At 45.8% G+C, this 19,647-nt stretch overlaps 1 protein-coding gene across 3 annotated transcripts in view; it reads left to right on the top strand.

The window, feature by feature from the left end:
- Positions 1 to 19,647, top strand: part of TBC1D24 (TBC1 domain family member 24) — a 72,098-nt gene that overhangs the window by 23,284 nt on the left and 29,167 nt on the right. For all 3 annotated transcript variants that reach the window (XM_044979591.1, XM_044979592.1, XR_006572413.1), the window contains one exon: positions 8,234 to 9,268. In XM_044979591.1, the coding sequence (XP_044835526.1) occupies positions 8,310 to 9,268 (959 nt within the window). In that variant the 5' untranslated portion in view covers positions 8,234 to 8,309. The remainder of the gene's footprint in view (positions 1 to 8,233; positions 9,269 to 19,647) is intronic.

Raw genomic sequence — 19,647 nt, 5'->3', positions numbered from 1 at the left:
GCCCGGCCCCACTTCCCCGGTCCCTGCCCGGCCCCGCTTCGCCGGTCCCCGCTTCGCCGCCCGGCCGTCCGCCCGGCCCCGCTTCGCCGGTCCCCGCTTCGCCTGCCGCCCGCCCGCCCGGCCCCGCTTACCCGTTCCCCGCCCGCCCGGCCCGCATACCCGGTCCCCGCTTCGCCGCCCGCCCGTCCGCCCGGCCCCGCTTCGCCGGTCCCCGCTTCGCCTGCCGCCCGCCCGGCCCCGCTTACCCGGTCCCCGCCCGGCCCCGCATACCCGGTCCCCGCTTCGCCTGCCGCCCGCCCGCCCGGCCCCGCTTACCCAGTCCCCGCTTCGCCGTCCGCCCGGCCCCGCTTCGCCGGTCCCCGCTTCGCCGTCCGGCCCCGCTTACCCGGTCCCTGCCCGGCCCCGCATACCCGGTCCCCGCCCGCCCCCCCGGCCCCGCATACCCGGTCCCCGCTTCGCCTGCCGCCCGCCCACCCGGCCCCGCATACCCGGTCCCGCTTCGCCGCCGCCGCCGCCACCCGGCCCCGCATACCCGGTCCCCGCTTCGCCTGCCGCCCGCCTGCCCGGCCCCGCTTCGCCGGTCCCCGCTTCGCCGGTCCCCGCTTCGCCGCCCGGCCCCGCTTCGCCGGTCCCCGCTTCGCCGCCCGGCCCCACTTCCCCGGTCCCTGCCCTGCCCCGCTTCCCCGGTCCCCGCCCGCCCGGCCCCGCTTACCCGGTCCCCGCTTCGCCTGCCGCCCGCCCGGCCCCGCTTACCCGGTCCCCGCTTCGCCTGCTGCCCGCCCGGCCCCGCTTTCCCGGTCCCCGCTTCGCCTGCCGCCCGCCCGCCCGGCCCCGCTTACCCGGTCCCGCTTCGCCTGCCGCCCGGCCCGCTTACCGGGTCCCGCTTCTTTGGCTGCCCGGCTCCGGGTCCCCGTCCACGGCAGCCCGGCCCCGCTTCCCCGTCCCGCTTCGCTGGATCCAGCCACGTGCAGGCACCGCGGTAAGGGGGCAGGGAGGGGGTGTTGGAGAGAGGGCAGGGGAGTTCAGGGGTGGGGGGGTGGATAGGGGTTTATCTCGATCATCGGTTATCTCGACTATTTTTGGCAAACCCCTAGGCCGGCGACATAACAGGGTTCAACTGTATTATTATTATTATTTATTATAATGTTTCTCATCTGATCTGGCCCTTACATTATCCTCTTCCATCCTCTCCTCCTGACTAAAACCTAGAGAATCTCTATCAATAGACTCTCCTCTAAAAGAAGTCTCTGTCCGATTCACATGCTCCTCTGCAGCAATCGGCTTTTCCCCATCTCTTAGTTTAAAAACTGCTCTGCAACCTTTTTAATGTTAAGTGCTAGCAGTCTGGATCCACTTTTCATTTAGATGGAGCCCATTCTTCCTGTATAGGCTCCATCCCAAAAGTTTCCCAAGTTCCTAATAAATCTAAACCCCTCCTCTCTACACCATCATCTCATCCATGCATTGAGACTCTGAAGCTCTGCGTGCCTACCTGACCCTGCGCATGGAACTGGAAGCATTTCTGAGAATGCCACCATAGAGGTCCTGGATTTCAGTCTCTTTCCTAGCAGCCTAAATTTGGCCTCCAGGACGTCTCTCCTACCCTTCCCTATGTCATTGGTACCTGCATGTACCATGACCACCGGCTCTTCCGCAGCACTACACATAAGTCTATCTAGATGCCTCGAAAGAACCACAACCTTCGCACCAGGCAGGTCACCATACTGTTCTCCCAGTCATCACAAACCCAGCTATCTATGTTTCTAATGATTGAATCTCCCATTACTAACACCTGCCTTTTCCTAATGACTAGAGTTCCCTCCCCCCAGGAGGTAACCTCAGTGCAAGAGGATACCCCAACATCATCTGGAAGAAGGGTCCCACCTATGGGAAGGTTTCCCTCTGCTCCCGTTGACTGCTCTCCTTCCCTGAGCTGTTCATCCTTCTTAATAGTTCAGTGACCGGAGGTGGGACAAATCTACAGTGTCCTCTCTGCCTCCCTTAGCTCCTCCAATTCCGCCACCCTGGCCTCCAAAGCCCATACGTGGTCTCTGAGGGCTAGAAGCTCCTTGCACAGAATGCACACAGACACCACCTGCCCACAGAGCAGGTAATCCATACATGCTACACTGAGTGCAATAAACAAGATAGCCATCACTCTGCTGCTAGGCTTCTGTCTGCATTCGCTCCCACAGCTACCTAGGTTAATGATAGGGTTTTTGTTTAAATCAAGAAGTTTTGATTATAGTTTAGTTCAAAGGTTTTAAAGAACGGCAAGTGTATCTCACCCCCTTCCCGCTCCCCTTCCAAACTCCCTCTCGAAACTCCTTGTTAGCGGCCCCTGTTCACAAAGCTCCCTGGTCACTTGCTCACTGCTTTATAAAGCATCTGCTTGTCTCCTCGCTCAAAACAGCAGTGTGCTCCCACATTTGCCAGAGAAGTGCAAGGCAGCAATTTTTGATCATCTCTTTACTTTTCTCTCACTTTCTTCTTGCTCCCACACAGGCCCTTAGTGCATTCACCCATCAAAGCAGCTCACGTACAAAGACCCCAGCTCAGGCAATAGCCTGCTGGCTCCAGCTTCACTTCCCTTCTCTGCTTCTGCAGCATTTCATAGAATCATAGAATATCAGGGCTGGAAGGGACCTCAGGAGGTCATCTAGTCCAACCCCCTGCTCAAAGCAGGACCAATCCCCAACTAAATCATCCCAACCAGGGCTTTGTCAAGCCTGACCTTAAAAACCTCTAAGAAAGGAGATTCCACCACCTCCCTAGGTAACCCATTCCAGTGCTTCACCACTCTCCTAGTGAAAAAGTTTTTCCTAATATCCAACCTAAACCTCCCCCACTGCAACTTGAGACCATTACTCCTTGTTCTGTCATCTGGTACCACTGAGAACAGTCTAGATCCATCCTCTTTGGAACCCCCTTTCAGGTAGTTGAAAGCAGCTATCAAATCCCCCCTCATTCTTCTTTCTGCAGACTAAACAATCCCAGTTCCCTCAGCCTCTCCTCATAAATCATTTTTGGTGCCCTCCGCTGGACTTTTTCCAGTTTTTCCACATCCTCCTTGTATTGTGGGGCCCAAAACTGGACACAGTACTCCAGATGAGGCCTCACCAATGCTGAATAGAGGGGAATGATCATGTCCCTCGATCTGCTGGCAATGCCCCTACTTACACAGCCCAAAATGCCATTAGCCTTCTTGGCAACAAGGGCACACTGTTGACTCATATCCAGCTTCTCGTCTACTGTAACCCCTAGGTCCTTTTCTGCAGAACTGCTGCCTAGCAATTTGGTCCCTAGTCTGTAGCAGTGCATGGGATTCTTCCGTCCTAAGTGCAGGACTCTGCACTTGTCCTTGTTGAGCCTCATCAGATTTCATGTGGCCCAATCCTCTAATTTGTCTAGATCGCTCTGTATCCTGTCCCTACCTGCCAGCGTATGTAACGCTCCTTCCAGTTTTTTGTCATCTGCAAACTTGCTGAGGGTGCAGTCCACGTCATCCTCCAGATCATTAATGAAGATATTGAACAAAACCGGCTCCAGGACCAACCCTTGGGGACACTCCGCTTTATACCAGCTGCAAACTAGATACGGAGCAAACTAGATCACTACCCGTTGAGCCCGACTGTCTAGCCAGCTTTCTATCCACCTTATAGTCCATTCATCCAGCCCATACTTCTTTAACTTGCTGGCAAGAATACTGTGGGAGACTGTATCAAAAGCTTTGCTAAAGTCAAGGAATAACATGTCCACTGCTTTCTGCTCATCCACAGAGCCAGTTATCTCCTCATAGAAGGCAATTAGGTTAGTCAGGCATGACGTGCCCTTGGTGAATCCATGCTGACTGTTCCTGATCACTTTCCTCTCCTCTAAGTGCTTCAGAATTGATTCCTTGAGGACGTGCTCCATGATTTTTCCAGGGACTGACGTGAGGCTGACTGGTCTATAGTTTCCCAGATCCTCCTCTTTCCCTTTTTTAAAGATGGGCACCACATTAGCCTTTTTCCAGTCATCTGGGACCCGATCATCATGAGTTTTCAAAAATAAAGGCTCTGCAATCACATCCGCCAACTCCTTTAGCACCTTTGGATGCAGTGCATCTGGCCCCATGGACTTGTGCTTGTCCAGCTTTTCTAAATAGTCCTGAACTACTACTTTCTCCACAGAGGGCTGGTCACCTCCTCCCCATACTGTGCTGCCCAGTACAGTAGTCTGGGAGCTGACCTTGTTCGTGAAGACAAGCAAAAAGAAGCATTGAGTACATTAGTTTTTTTCCACATCTTCTGTCACTAGGTTGCCTCCCCCATTTAGTAAGGGGCCCACACTTTCCCTGCCCTCCTTCTTGTTGCTAACATACCTGTAGAAACCCTTCTTGTTACTCTTAACATCCCTTGCTAGCTGGAACTCCAAGTGTGATTTGGCCTTCCTGATTGCACTCCTGTATGCCTGAGCAATATTTTTATGCTCCTCCCTGGTCATTTGTCCAATCTTCCACTTCTTTTAAGCTGCTTTTTTTTGTGTTTAATATCAGCAAGGATTTCACTGTTAAGCAAAGCTGCTTGCCTGCCATATTTAGAATCATAGAATATCGGGTTGGAAGGGACTTTAGGAGGTCATCTAGTTCAACCCCCTGCTCAAAGCAGGACCAATCCCCAGACAGATTTTTGCCCCAAATCCCTAAATGTCCCCCTCAATCATTGAACTCACAACCTTGGGTTTAGCAGGCCAATACTCAAACCACTGAGCTATCCCTCCCCACTATTCTTTCTACACATTGGGATGGTTTGTTCCTGCAACCTCAATAAGGATTCTTTAAAATACAGCCAGCTCTCTCTTGACATTTTTACAAAAGCACATGGGACTGTGCTCACAAGCACCCCTATATACATCTAGCTACATACCACCTTTGGGAGCCTAATCCAAAGCTGAAGTCTCTGGGAGTTTCCCACTTGCTTCAGTCAGTTTTGGTTCAGGCCTTCAGTGAACAAGGCCCCAGGGGAGGAAAATAAGAGAGCAAATAATACACAAGAGAAGGCTGAATGAAAAGGAGGGGAGAGAGGCAAGTGGACAGGAAATAGCCAGCTAAGACTAATTTCATGTGTTTGTGCCCTGGTTGTCCTCTAAGGCAAAGCACTGACACAATATAAATGTGCCAGAGAATGAGACAGGAGAGTGAATCCATTGCAGCACTGGACTCCAGCCATAAAGTGTACTGCACTGAAATCATCTCAAGCATCATGCGTCACCTTTCTTTGTCTAGGTCACAGTAAAATGGGATCATACTTCCCTTCCTCACAAAAATGTGGAGAGGGTTAATTAACAGGGTGGATAAAAATCAATGATTTAAAAAAAACAGATTTTTTTAATTTAAATCAGATTTTTTTGATAAAATGCTTTGAGGAAAAAACCTATCTAAAGATAGTTTTAATTAAGATACATAATAGCTCAAAGATATCTCATCATGGAATAGGGATTATAAATTCTAATTCTATAATATGAGACAATATATTTATGTGATGTTTAAGAAAAATTTTTTAAATGAGTTCCAATAGTTCATGGATTAGGGACCCAGTCTTATGGGGTTCCAGGGGCTTCTGTATAGATTATTTAGGTTAATCTTTCTATCTACCCAATGGGACTCAGTGCTCAATCTAGAAGATGCCATCAGAGATGCTTAGTTTTGCAGTTCTCAGACTGTGGATTTGTGTCTCCAGAGATAACATGCTTGTTAACAGCAAAAATATTTTAAAATAAATGAATAATATATAGAGGTGAGAAATAACAGACCTCAACTCTATTGTCCGTCTGCAAATTTGTGTACACAGAGTTAATCCTTTACCTCTCTAAAAGTGCAACATTTCAAAAAGTTCAATGAATAGAAGATTGTTGGGGGCGGAATAGATCTGGACAAGGAGAAGAAATCTGGAGATAAATGTGAGAAGCAAGGGACATGTGCTCGTTTTGTTAAAATATTATGTTTGCTGTTGAAGGAAAAAATCCAGAACACAACTTTGTTTTAGTTAAATAAAACAATTTAAATGTCTGTCTAGGATATTCTCCTAATAGAGCATGGCAAGAAAAGCCTCCAAATATTAATGATTAGCCTGTTGAACTGGAGATAGTTCACCTCCCAATGACTTCATAAATAGCTGCTTCAATTACCTTTGGTAAACAAAATAACCAATCATTCATTTTCTGATACAGTATAGCTATAAAACTAATCTGAAAAGTTTTCAAGATAAATCACTGTTTAAAAATGTATCGTCGTACCTTCTAAAAATGAAACCTACATCTATCTCTGAGTTGTGAAGAATATGTATGAAGGTTATAACAACCAACAAGAATGCACTTCTATGTAGAAAGCCATGATTAAATTGAGTCTTCCTGACTAGTGATTTAAATCATGATTTAAATCAATTTGATTTAAAACAAATCCACCCTGTTAATTAATGTTCATAAATCTTTCTGGGGTCCTTGGTTGGAAGGTGATAGAGAAGTACAAAGTATTGTTACTTTGTTCTGGAACTCCTAGTAACAGATGAACTTCACTCTGCAATGGACCAGTATTCTATAGTCGTCCCCCAAGAATAAGCTGGTGAAAACCCCAAAGCAGAAATTCGCAGGAGAACTTAAACCTCTATTATTCATCCTTCCCGAACACTGAAAGAAATTCTGCCTGTTTGAATGGGGGTGGGAACATGGCCCCACCCAGTTCGACCACACACTGAAAATTGGTCTCAGAATTAGAACAGAAAGATGGGACTGAGAACAGAGGGTGGCATAATCCACACTCTTAAGGTGTGTTTTTTTTTCTCCCAAAATTGATATTTTTAATACAAAAAGCAGAAGCCGATTTCAAAATGAGAAAGCAGATTTAAACTAAACCTTTACTAAGAATCTTTTAGAGATGCTTTTACTTGTTTTTACCGCACTGCTCTTTCAAACATAACTCCTTTCTTTTAAAAGTTGACATGGTTCCAAGATATCCAGATTAATATTCAAGTAGGATCTACAGCTATTTGGATCAGAGTTATTGTTGTTGTAGCTAGCACTGATTGTGTATTTATAAACATGTTTGCTTTGAGTGGGGAAAGGTTTTTGCTTCCCTTTAATGGGGGAAAGAATAGCTTTCATGGGCAAGGTATCTAGCTTAGGCATTTCAAAATATTTTTAATGCAACTTATTGTTGAGAATGAACTTCTCTGTAAATGTTAATTTCCTAAAACACTCTAATTTATGGAGAGGGGAGTCGTTTGTTTTCTGGAACACTGATAATCTTTACTCTTATTTATTAGCATTGCTGTGTAGCATCATAGCTGTACACCATGCTTTACTATGAAGAGGTAAAATGACTGTCCCTGGCGAATGTAACACTAGAATGTTCCATTCTGTGCATCCGATGAAGTGGGCTGTAACCCACGAAAGCTTATGCTCAAATACATTTGTTAGTCTCTAAGGTGCCACAAGTACTCCTGTTCTTTTTGCAGATACAGACTAACATGGCTGCTACTCTGAAACATAACAAATCCAGTTGCTTTAGGCCACAATTGTAATTACTAGATAACTCATGCATGTGTGCCCTCCCTGAGGAGTTGGGGCCTAGAACCCTGATCGCTCAGCTCTAGCTCATGTGGCAAAGATCTGTGTTTTTTAAAGGAGCTCTTCTGATGTTAATAATATGTCATCTCTTTGTGGGACAGCCACTAGAGGGTGACTTGATCATACAAGTGTATGTATGAAAGCTCACGAACCCACAGGCCAGTGCATTACGCTAGATGCTTACAGTCCAGGTAATCTTCACCTTCCATTAAAATCAAGGGGGAGAGGCTGGTATTAGACAACACCTCACAATGGCTGCCTTTGAATCAGTAGGATGGCAGCATCTTCTTCATTACACAGTTAATGCAACCATAACTTGAGCTTGTGCAAATATGCAGAGAAGTCTCTAGCCAGAACAGCTGTACTAGGGAGACAGCATGTTGGAATGTGTTTAGAATCTACACTGGGCTGATTTTTGAATGTACCAGTTAAATGTGGATTAAGAACATGCTGTGGTTTGAAAATGGGATTAAATATATTAAACAAAAATCAGCATCTGGGAACTTGCTTGCAGTGGGAACCCACATCTTCATAGCAACACAGAGCAACCTGAATTTCTTTGCTCTGAAGAGGATGGGAAATGATCTGTCACGAGAAACCGCTAAACATTCTTTTCTTTCTCTTCCAGGAAAAAGTACGAGTCCCCTAATGCCTGAATAAGGTCTTTACTCTTCTGTCTTTCTGTGAAAACATTCTCTGCAGCCATGGATGAATATAGCCGCTTTGTGGATTGGGACAAGATGGATGCCACAATCCAGGTGCAGGACTCAAAGGAGCTAATCTGCACCGATTTCCAGGAGTTCAAACAGCTTGCCCGACAGGGCTGTTGGGCCAAGAATCACTCTTTGAGAGCCAAAGTATACCTGAAGCTAATTGGGAACATCCCATGCCGCACAGTGACACCAGATGCAAACGTGTACAGGGATATTGTTGTGAAGATCATTGGCAAGCGTAATGCTGGCACCCTGCCATTGCCAGAATTTGTGGATAACAGTCTGGTTCCCAATTACTGTTTGAATGCAGAGGGCATTGGGGCAGTCAGGAAGATAATCTGCTGCATTGCAAATCAGTTCCCTGACATATCATTCTGCCCAGCGCTGCCTTCTGTGGTGGCTCTGCTCCTCCACTACAGCAAGGATGAGGCAGAGTGCTTCGAGATGGTTTGTCGCATCCTTGCTTGCAATGACCCATCCAAGCGGCTCATTGACCAGACATTCCTGGCGTTCGAGTCCTCCTGTATGACCTTTGGTGACCTGGTTAACAAGTACTGCCAGGCAGCACACAAGCTGATGGTGGCAGTGTCTGAGGACGTGCTGGAGGTGTACTCTGACTGGCAGCGGTGGCTCTTTGGAGAGCTGCCCTTGGTGTATGTTACTCGGGTCTTCGATGTGTTCCTAGTGGAGGGTTACAAGGTGCTCTATCGGATTGCACTAGCCCTTCTCAAAGTCTTCCACAAAGTGAGAGCCGGGCAGCCCATAGAGTCGGACAATGTGCAGCAAGACATCCGAGCTTTTGTTAGGGACATTGCCAAGTCAGTGTCTCCCGAGAAGCTGCTGGAGAAAGCCTTTGCCATACGGCTTTTTTCCCGGAAGGAGATCCAGCTTCTGCATATGGCCAATGAGAAGGCCCTACAGGAGAAAGGCATCACAGTCAAACAGAAGAGGTAAGGCCCCCAGGTGCTCTATTTACTTAGCCCTGCCCAACAAAACCAACAGGCTCTTTCTCTCTAGAGAGGGAGACAGCCAACTCTGCAAGGTCGGTTAGGAGGCTGAATGCTCTGATAGCACATCATGTTATCTTTATCCCAGAGGAGTCATTCTTCTGGGGACATGACTACATTTGGGGCTGCAGCTATGTAAACCTGGCTTCCATCTTTGTACTAAATTGTCTGAATGTTGCTGAAATTATAACAAGACGTATAATCTATCTGTTATGCCATTATTGAAATGAAGCAGTTTTGACAGTTTGTTATCACAGGAGCAAACTTCTAACTATTGACATAGGCTAGGTCTACACTGTGGAGGGGAGAGGAGGTCGACCTAAGATATGCAACTTCAGCTGCGCGAATAGCATAGCCGAAGTTGGCGTATGTTAGGTCGATTTACCTGGCTGTGAGGATGGTGGTGAGTTGATTGCTGCTGCTCCCCTGCCGACTCCGCTTCCGCCTCTCACCGCGGTGGAGTTCCGGAGTTGACAGCAGAGCAATCGGGGATCGATTTTATCGTGTCTACACTAGACGCAATAAATTGATCCCCGATAGATTGATCACTACCCGCCAATCCAGTGGGTAGTGTAGGTTTACCCATAGTGAGATGTTCACTACAAATATTAAGACGTGCTCATTTTTCTGGCTTTTTTAGGTTAAAACAAAGTGAACCAAAAAAACCAGTCTGAGAACAAAGCTATATTGGGAGGGACAGCACCTAAACAAATGTGAAAATTTAATTTTTTACTGTGATTTTTATATAAACAGTGGTTTCAGTGTATGTTTTGAAATTGCAGCATTGAACACCAATGTATTGTAACAGAAGCAAACAGTATCTGAAAGTGGGAATGTTCTGCTTAATAGTGCAGTTGAGCCATATTTAGTTTTTCTTTGAGAGTTGAGAGTATTTAAACCCTAATGGACCTTTATTTACAAGTGATATTTGAAAAGGAGCTTTACGGTCAAAAAGCCTCTTATAAAAAATCCCAGGACACTTTGTAAGGTTCACAGGTAAAGTCTTAGTCTGTTTAGTGATAGACAAGTGCACCTCTGGTTACAAATGAGTGATTTGGAATAAACCAGTCACAGACAGAATGGCTATAGGTTGGGACAAAAGATGAACCTATAGAACATGCTTTCTCATCAGATACAGGAAAGAGGCAGCCAGAAAACTCGCAAACTGATCAGATTATCTATCTAACCAGGCTAGACTATACGATATGCTGCTTCAGAATGGTGAAGAAATACAGAACAGTACCAGCTTCCTTATCTGAGAAAGCACCTCATGCATATACAACAGGTGCAATAAAGAATTCCTGGGAGTACAGCTTCATGCCTCACTTTTCTAGGCAGCTATGTCAATGTTTGATATATTTATATTAAACCCAACAAGATAAGACTTGGGTAAGTGATGTATGAAATAAAAGCATATTTAGATAAACTTTAAACAGATCCTGAAATTCTACAGTCACATTAACATTTTTCTCCCAAGGCCAATTGTTTGGAGGAAATCTCTCCTAAATGCTGTTTTTTTTCCCAAATCTAAAGGTTTGGAGGGTTCAGCAATAGCTTAACTGGCCCTTCTTCTGTCCTTCACAAGGAAAACTCTCCATAGAAACCTGTGAGCATAGTATCTGGAATGCTGTAATCCAGAGAGATACTCTTTCACACACTTCTAAATTGTGGGATCAGGAGGTACACATAACTAATGTATCTTCTCACAGCCACTTATGTAGAACAATGAGCTTGAGTCGGTACCCTTGAAGAACCTGTATTTGTGGTTACTGAAACATATTCTTGGAAAATAGAAAGGAGCATTAGGAAGGACAAACAAGAATTTGAAGAACAGCTCACCAAAGACTCAAAAAGTAATAGCAATTTTTTTTTAAGTACAACAGAAGCAGGAAGCCTGCTAAACAACCAGTGGGGCCACTGGACGATCAAGATGCTAAAGGAGCACTCAAGGACGAGGATGCACTCAAGCGCTCATGGCAGAGGATGTGAGGGAGATTCCCAAATCTGATCCATTCTTTTTAGGTGACAAATCTGAGGAACTGTCCCAGATTGAGGTGTCATTAGAGGAGGTTTTGGAACAAATTGATAAATTTAAACAGTAATAAACAGGACCAGATGGTATTCACCCAAGAGTTCTGAAGGAACTCAAATGTGAAATTGCTGAACTACTAACTGCAGTCTGTAACCTATCATTTAAATCAGCTTCTGTACCAAATGACTGGAATTCTGCTATTCAGCTAATGTGATGCCAATTTTTAAAAAGGGCTCCAAAGGTGATCCCGGCAATTACAGGCCAGTAAGCGTGACTTCAGTACTGGGCAAACTGGTTGAAACTATAGTAAAGAACAATATTGTCAGATGTATAGATGAACATAATTTGTTGGGGAAGAGTCAACATGGTTTTAGTAAAGGGAAATCATGCCTCACCATCTCCTAGAATTCTTTGAGGGGGTCAACAAGCATGCGGACAAGGGGGATGCAGTGGTTATAATGTACTTAGATTTTCAGAAAGCCTTTGACAAGGTCCCTCACCAAAGGCTCTAAAGCAAAGTAAGCGGTCATGGGATAAGAGGGAATTTCATGGATTGGTAACTGGTTAAAAGATAGGAAACAAAGGGTAGGAATAAATGGTCAGTTTTCAGAATGGAGAGAGGTAAATAGTGGTGTCCCCCAGAGGTCTGTATTGGGACCAGTCCTATTCAACATTTTCATAAATGATCTGGAAAAAGGAGTAAACAGTGAGGTGGCAAAATTTGCAGATAATACAAAACTACTCAAGACAGTTACATCCCAAAAACTACAAAAGAATCTCTCAAAACTGGGTGACTGGGCAACAAAATGGCAGATGAAATTTAATGTTGATAAATGCAAAGTAATGCATGTTGGAAAACATAATCCCAACTATATTGTGATGGAGCAAGGCCAGATGGCTACAGGAAAGTACTCAGGAACAGGTATGTTAGCCCCAGGCTAAGGTATGTTAGCCCCAGGCTAAGCAAATCCCTAGTACCATGGGAACCAAAATGGCAGTTGCTCCAGGGTAATTAAGGCACCTGGGGCCAATTAAGAACTTTCTAGAAGGCACCGGAGAGAGCTACATTGATTGGAGCACTTGCAGCCAATCAGGGCAGGCTAATCAGGGCACCTGGTATAAAAAAGGGGTGCTCACTCCAGTCAAGGAGGAGGAGCCAGAGGAAGGAAGGGCGTATGAGGAGCTGGGAGCCAGAGACACAAGGAACTAAGAACTGAGAGGGTGTACTACTGGAGGATTGAGGAAACACCATACAATCAAGCAGTATCAGACACCAGGAGGATCCTATGGTGAGGATAAGAAAGGTGTTTGAAGGAGGCTATGGGGAAGTAGCCCAGGGAGCTGTAGCGGTCAAGCAGCGGTTACAAGTAGCACTATAGAGACTGCTGCAATTCACAGGGCCCTGGGCTGGAACCCAGAGTAGAGGGTGGGCCCGGGTTCCCCCCAAGCCTCGCTACTCCTAATCAGACATAGGAGGAGGTGATCCAGACTGTGGGTTTCATCCAAGGGGAAGACCACTGAGGGGAGGAAATCCGCCAATAAGCGCAGGACCTACTAGAGGAAAGGAGGAACTTTGCCACAATATATATAAAATGATGGGGTCTAAATTAGTTCTTACCACTCAAGAAAGAGATCTTGGAGTCATTGTGGATAGTTCTCTGAAAACATCAACTCAGTGTACAACATCAGTCAAAAAATCACGACTGGTGTAGAGAAAGTAAATAAGGAAGTGCTATGTATGCCTTCTCGTAACACAAGAACTAGGGGTCATCCAATGAAATTAATAGGCAGCAGGTTTAAAAGAAAAGGAAGTATTTTTTTCACACAATGCACAGTCAATCTGTGGAACTCTTTGCCAGAGGATGTTGTGAAGGCCAAGACTATAACAGAGTTAAAAAAATAACTAGATAAGTTCGTGGAGGATAGGTCCATCAATGGCTATTAGCCAGGATGGGCAGGGATGGTGTCCCTAGTCTCTGTTTGCCAGAAACTGGGAATGAATGACAGGGGACAGATCATCTGTTCTTTTCATTCCCTCTGGGGCACTTGGCACTGGCCACTGTCAGAAGACAGGATGCTGGGCTAGATGGACCTTTGGTTTCACGCAGTATGGCCGTTCTTATGTCATATGTTGGCCTATGAAATAACACCAGTCTTGATGGTGCTCTTGTATGCTGCTATTCATCTCTTCATAAGGTGAATGTTCCTTTCCAGCTGCTTGTTCTCAGAATCCTACATCCTGTTAACATCCTTTCTGTATTTCTCCTGCAGACCTTGATGTGTGGCCTCTTCGTGTTGGTCAGATCTCTAAAGAATCAGCACCTTCCCTTGTCAGGGAATCTAAGCATACCTTTCAAGGCTTCTGTCTACTGGAGTGTTGGTTAGAAACTTTGAACAGGGCAGGTTTAGTAGTTACCAGGGCCTCCAGACCACTGTCTTTGATGCACCGCACTGGAAGCACTAAGTATGTGACAGTCAGGTATATCACTGGTTTCCTCCCAGTTGGGGAAGGGCAAAAGAGTTAAGACAGCTGGTGTGTATGTTCTTCAGAGAGAGAGTGTGTTAGGGAATGAAGAAGCCGGGAGCTGCTACTGGCTAAGAAATGACTTATCAGTAGTCAGCCCAGAGCAACAAAGGTGCAGTCTTAGATTTCTTCCAAGCAAGGTACGATCATCGCCAGGTGAGAGCAACAAGCAGAGTCGCTGGCTAATGAAAAGTTTTCACCTTTTCTGTGCCATTTGCTGGAATATACCATAATCTCTGAATGATCTCTGGAAGAGAGACCGTGGAGTAGGTTTGACGTTGGACGTTAGGTAGGCAAAAGCAGGTGCAACAGAAGCTCTCTCTCAAGTCTTTGAGAGAACTCAGATTCCCTTATCCAAACTTGCTTTGCTAGTGAGTGAGCCACACAGCAGATATGAATTGTTCCCCTAACATTCTGATAGCTCTAACCACACAGCAGGAAGGAAACGGACTGAGGGTTGACGGGAGAACAGGAGAACTGATGCTAAATGAGGAATATTGTTAACCTGTCCTCCTCTTTTCTTTTTCGGGCATTGTTCAAACCTTATTCTGTGTTTCTCCCTAGGCTCCTTCCATGCATTTTTCTGGGGTTGTAGGAAATCACTGACCTCTTCTCCTGTCTTTTTTTTATGTCTTCTCTTTGTGCGTTCTTCTTCTGTCAATTCCATAGCTGCTGCACTCCTCCTGTTTGCAGTCTTTCATCTCCTAAAAGGTAGGTTAAAAAACTTTGAATGTTTGTGCTTTGCTCGTTTCTTCTGTCTTTGCTTGGCTGCGTTTTTAAAGGCTGTGTGTCATCCCTGCTATGCTGGGGCGGTAGCAGCAGTGCTGATTGCAGCAACAAACAGCAAAGTAAATAGTTCCTGAATATGGCCTTGCAAAATTAGTTCAAAGTAACCTATAAAGGGGTTCAAATGAGAGTTCATGAGACCGTCTCACTGACCTAGCATTATTGTTCTGCACAGCCACACAGGAGGCCTAGATTTCATTCATAAATGTGGGTCATCTTCTTGGGATGGAAATTCTCGTGTTGGTGATTGGACTCCTTAGATCTTGTCTGCACTTGAAAAAATGCACCATGTTAGAAAACATATTAACTGAACATGTTTGTACAACGCCTAGCCATGATCAGGACTACTGCAATACAATAAAACTAAACTAATCTGTCATAACTTACATGATAAACCTGGTTTTCCTCTTAGTATGGTCATAGATATTCATGTTTAAAAACATGCTATGTGGTCATTGTTAACCCTAGCAGGGAAAACATTTTAAAACATGACTTGTCCATGCCTACACTAGGTGCTAAGCCACTTAGTGCACTTTGATCCATGTTCAAGTTCTGGAAGATTTTGAAAAAGTCATGGATTTAAAAACTTCCACAGGTCCTCGGGGATTTCAGACCCTATACAAGATCTTGAGAAATAGAAAAGGTGATTCAGTGGCTACTTACACTTTGTATATATTCCAAGGCAATTAATGAACATAATGATTCAAGGTATCTGCACTGGCTGTTGCTGATACATGAAATGAAAGCTAGCTTGATCTTGCTGAGCTTTGGTGGCCTTGAAACACTTCAGTTTTAGTGGTGAATCTGAATGAGAACCCACATTCCCACCAAAACAGTAAATAAGCAAACAAATTTGTAAATATTTGAATATGCTACACTTTCGGTATGGTAATTAAGAAGTAAGAGTCCTTCTTTCCGTGCATGTGATGTATTTTAAACACATTAAATAGAAAATTGCAATGCAGATTCCAGCAAACAAACTAACGTGAAGGATAAAAAGAACTCTAATGAAGGACAGAAATCTTTAATTGGCAAATGGCTGCAGCTTTGCAGTGTGAGCTCCAACTAATGGCTATTACAATTGCATGGCTAATTCATCTTCAGTGGGCTTTCTCAATAAACTACTGGTTCTTCCTAGATGACAATGAGAAACTTTTTCTAGTGGTGGAATACTAACTCAGAACGCATAATTCTTCTTTAGTGCTTGCTCATATTGATTCCAATTAGGTGTGTGCACGCCGCGTGCACGGCCATCAGAGAACTTTTACCCTAGCATCACCTGGTGGGTCAGCCGTGGAGCCCCCTGCAGTGGCGCCTTCATGGCGCTGGATGTATAGCCCAGCCGACCCAGCACCCCCTCAGTTCCTTCTTACCACCCATGACGGTCGTTGCAACTGTGGAGCTCGGCTTTGCTGCTCTCCATTCTCCCCAGCGTTTTTCCTCTCAACAGTGTTAATAGTTAGTACAGTTATCGAGTTTTTATATAGTTATAGTGTACATAGTTCTACTTAGCGGGTTGGCAGGGATCTTCCCTCCTCCCCACCGGTAGCTTGGGCTCATGCCCAAGGCTTCAGGCTTTAAACCCTGTGCATCCTGCTCCAAGTCCATGCCAATGGGCGACCCCCATGACTCTTGCCTAAAGTGTCTAGAGGAATCTCATCAGACCAAGAAGTGCAGGATCTGCAAAGGTTTTCGGCCCCGGACTAAAAAGGAGCAGGACTTTCGTTTGCGACAGCTCCTCGTGGAGGCGGCTCTTAGCCCTCAACCTCCAGCACCGCGCCAAGACCCGGCACTGAGTGGTTCGGTGCGCAGCGCCCTGGCGGCAACAGTAGGAGCTGCACCGCGGTCGGACTCTGATGGAGACCCGCAGCACCAGCGTTCCCTGGCACCGCAGCCAACATCATCAGTCCGGCACCACTCCCACTCACCTGGTCAGAAGCAGCACCGTTGACCGGAAAAGGCTGGCCCACCTCAGCAGACGCCAACCTCCCTGGACCCACCCTTGGTGCCGCGGCCCGTAGAGGAGCAGCCAGGGGCACAAGTGCCGACTTCGACACCATTGACTCCAGCACAGAGAGCGGAGCCGTTGAGTCCGGTGCGTCTGGACTCCCTGATGCGTAGCGTGGTTGAAGTCCAGTTGCCATCGACTCCAGACACATTTGAGGCTGCAAGGGACCTGATTGCTATGACAGCAGACAAAGGCACCGGTCCCTGCTCGTGTGGTCCCATCCTGGGGTAAACCAGCCCTTATCCACCCGGCACTGTCGGTTGAGCCACGGCACCAATCCTGCTCTCAGCACCGTTCCCGCTCCTGACACCGCTCGCAGTCCCAGCACCACTCTCCTTCACGGCGCCAGTCGTACTCCCGGCACCATTCGTGGCACTGCACTGTATGCCGGTCACTGTCCAGGAGCAGATCTCGGCCCAGACACCACTCCTGACGCTGATCACCGTCAAGGACTAGGTCCAGATCTCGGCACTGGTCTAGATCCTGGCACCTCTCCCCCTTGCAGCATCACTCTCCGTCTTCGCGATACCAATCTCCATCGCGTCGGCACGACTCGGCACAGGCCCACTCGGCACCACAGTGGCCATGCACTCCACCTCTTATTCAACAGAGTCAGACGTGGGGTCGCGTCTATCTGACCACCGCCATTTGGATCACAGCACTCTGGCAGGCGCAGGGACAAGGTCCAATCCAAGGGTCTACCCAATGGCCCTTTTGGACACCCTGGGTGTACCACCAGGCCCAGGGTGCTCCATCAGGGGCTTCTCGTTCAGCCCCCTCTGACCCGCAGGTGCCAGAGGCCACCATCAGCCGTCCTGCTCCTGGGGGCATGCAGACTAGGGTGCCATCCATCCAGGCTCCACACCCTCTTCCAACCCCGCTTCTGAGTCCAGACACTGAGATCACGGGCTCAGGACTCCAAGACACAGCTGACCAAGAGGGCCCAGATGTTCCTCTTCCTCCTGTGGTTTTCTCCTCATCCTCACCTGAAAAGGCGATGGCAGGCACTGCTATTTTGGGTCCCCCCCCCCTCAGTCATTAAGACCAGGATACAGTCCACCCAACAGAGTAGATGTCGCAGGCAAATTGCTGGATAAAGTTTATGAAGGAGAAATTGAGCAGCGTGTAAAAGGTCTAGAGGGTAAAATTGTTAACCTGAGTCTTGATGGGTGTAGCAATGTCCATAATGATCCTGTTGTATGTGCTTGTGTGACAACAGAAGAAGGGAATGTCTTCCTTACAGAAACAATTGATACATCAGGAAATGCACACACAGCAGAATACTTACAAGACGTAGCAGTAAAAGCTAAACTGTGGGGAAAAAAATTCAAATGTCTAGTACACAGCTTGGTCACAGACAATTCTGCAAATGTATCCAAGAGGAGAAGAAATTATTTATAAGAGAGTGAAGAGAGTCCAAAGCTAATAACACACAGTTGCAGTGCTCATTTGATTCACTTCCTAGCCAAAGACTTCAGTGTTCCAGAAATAAAGGCTAATGTTGTTGAAATTGCAAAATACTTCCATAACAACCACTTTGCAGCAGCTGCTCTGAAAAAAGTGGGAGGAACCAAGCTAACTCTCCCACAAGATGTGCAATGGAACTCAGTAGTGGACTGTTTTGAGCACTATATCAAGAACTGGCCTAATCTGATTAGTTTGTTTGTGAACAAAATCGTGAAAAAATAGATGGCACTGTCTCAGCCAAAGTTCTCAACATTGGGCTTAAGAGAAATGTTGAACACATGCTGAATACCCTGAAGCCTATTTCTGTAGCCTTGAACAAAATGCAGGGAAATAGCTATATTATTGCCGACGCTGTTGAAATTTGGAAGGAACTGAGTGAGATCTTAAAAAGAGAAATATGCAATGACAGAGTTAAGTTACAAGCATTAAAAAAATGAATGGGACAAGCACTATCTCCAGCTCATTTTCTTGCAAATATTCTCAATACTCAGTACCAGGGTCAAACCTTAACTGTTGAAGAAGAGGAGTTGGCTATGACATGGACACCAGCAATCATCCCTGCATAATACCAACTATAATAAACTTCAGCGTAAGAGTGAACTATTGAAGAAATATATGTTTGCTGCTGCTGTTTTAAAGAAAGTCACACCAGTGAACTGGTGGATGTCACTTAAATACTTGGGTTCAGAGACTGTTGAAGTGATAATCTCACTTTTAACAACAGTAGCTTCTTCGGCTGGTGTGGAAAGAATATTTTCTTCTTTTGGACTAACTCATTCCAAATTGAGAAATCGTTTGGGATGTGAAAAAGCAGGAAAGCTTGTTTTTCTTTTCCAGATTATGAACAAACAGGAAAATTAAGGTGAAGACAACTGAGTTAGCTACAGAAGGCAATATTTTAAGTTTTTCATGTTGATCTGGTTGACATCGTCAGTTTAATTTTGGGGTTTTTTTAAATACTTAATTTAACTATTTTAGTTAAAAATAACACTGGTCTACAATTTGAGAAGTCATCTGCTTCAGGGATAAAATGTGGTATTTATTATGTATTTTGATGTGCTGAATTCAAATATGACAATTAAAACAACTGGCTACTGTTTCTAAGATATTTAAGTTTTTACATTTTATGTCTATGTATATTGTGTAGATAGTAGAGTTTTAATCATAAATTGTAAACCTAGGTCTTTTCATGTGTTTATGGTTGCTTTACATGATATTTCACCTGTCCTGTTTATGTAACACTTTAAAAATCAGCAAAAGGGTTATCTAACTAAAATTTATTATGAAACAAAAGGCAAAAAACTATTATGTACATAATAGTTTAGTCCTATTCAGTGTCTACTCGGCACTTCTTGGCTTGTCTCTTGTATTCATTCAATGGAGCATCTCTTGTCACTGTCCAGCAATAGTCTGCAAGCATTGATGGGCTCCATTTGCCCTGATAGCATTTCTCCATCGTTGCAATGTCCTGGTGAAATCGCTTGCCGTGCTCGTCGCTCACTGCT

The sequence above is a fragment of the Mauremys mutica genome, chromosome 11 (genome assembly GCF_020497125.1).
Source record: "Mauremys mutica isolate MM-2020 ecotype Southern chromosome 11, ASM2049712v1, whole genome shotgun sequence".
In the NCBI taxonomy this organism is placed as follows: Eukaryota; Metazoa; Chordata; order Testudines; family Geoemydidae; genus Mauremys; species Mauremys mutica.
Note: the sequence above shows the minus strand (reverse complement) of the source record. Positions and strands in the feature narration are given on the sequence as shown.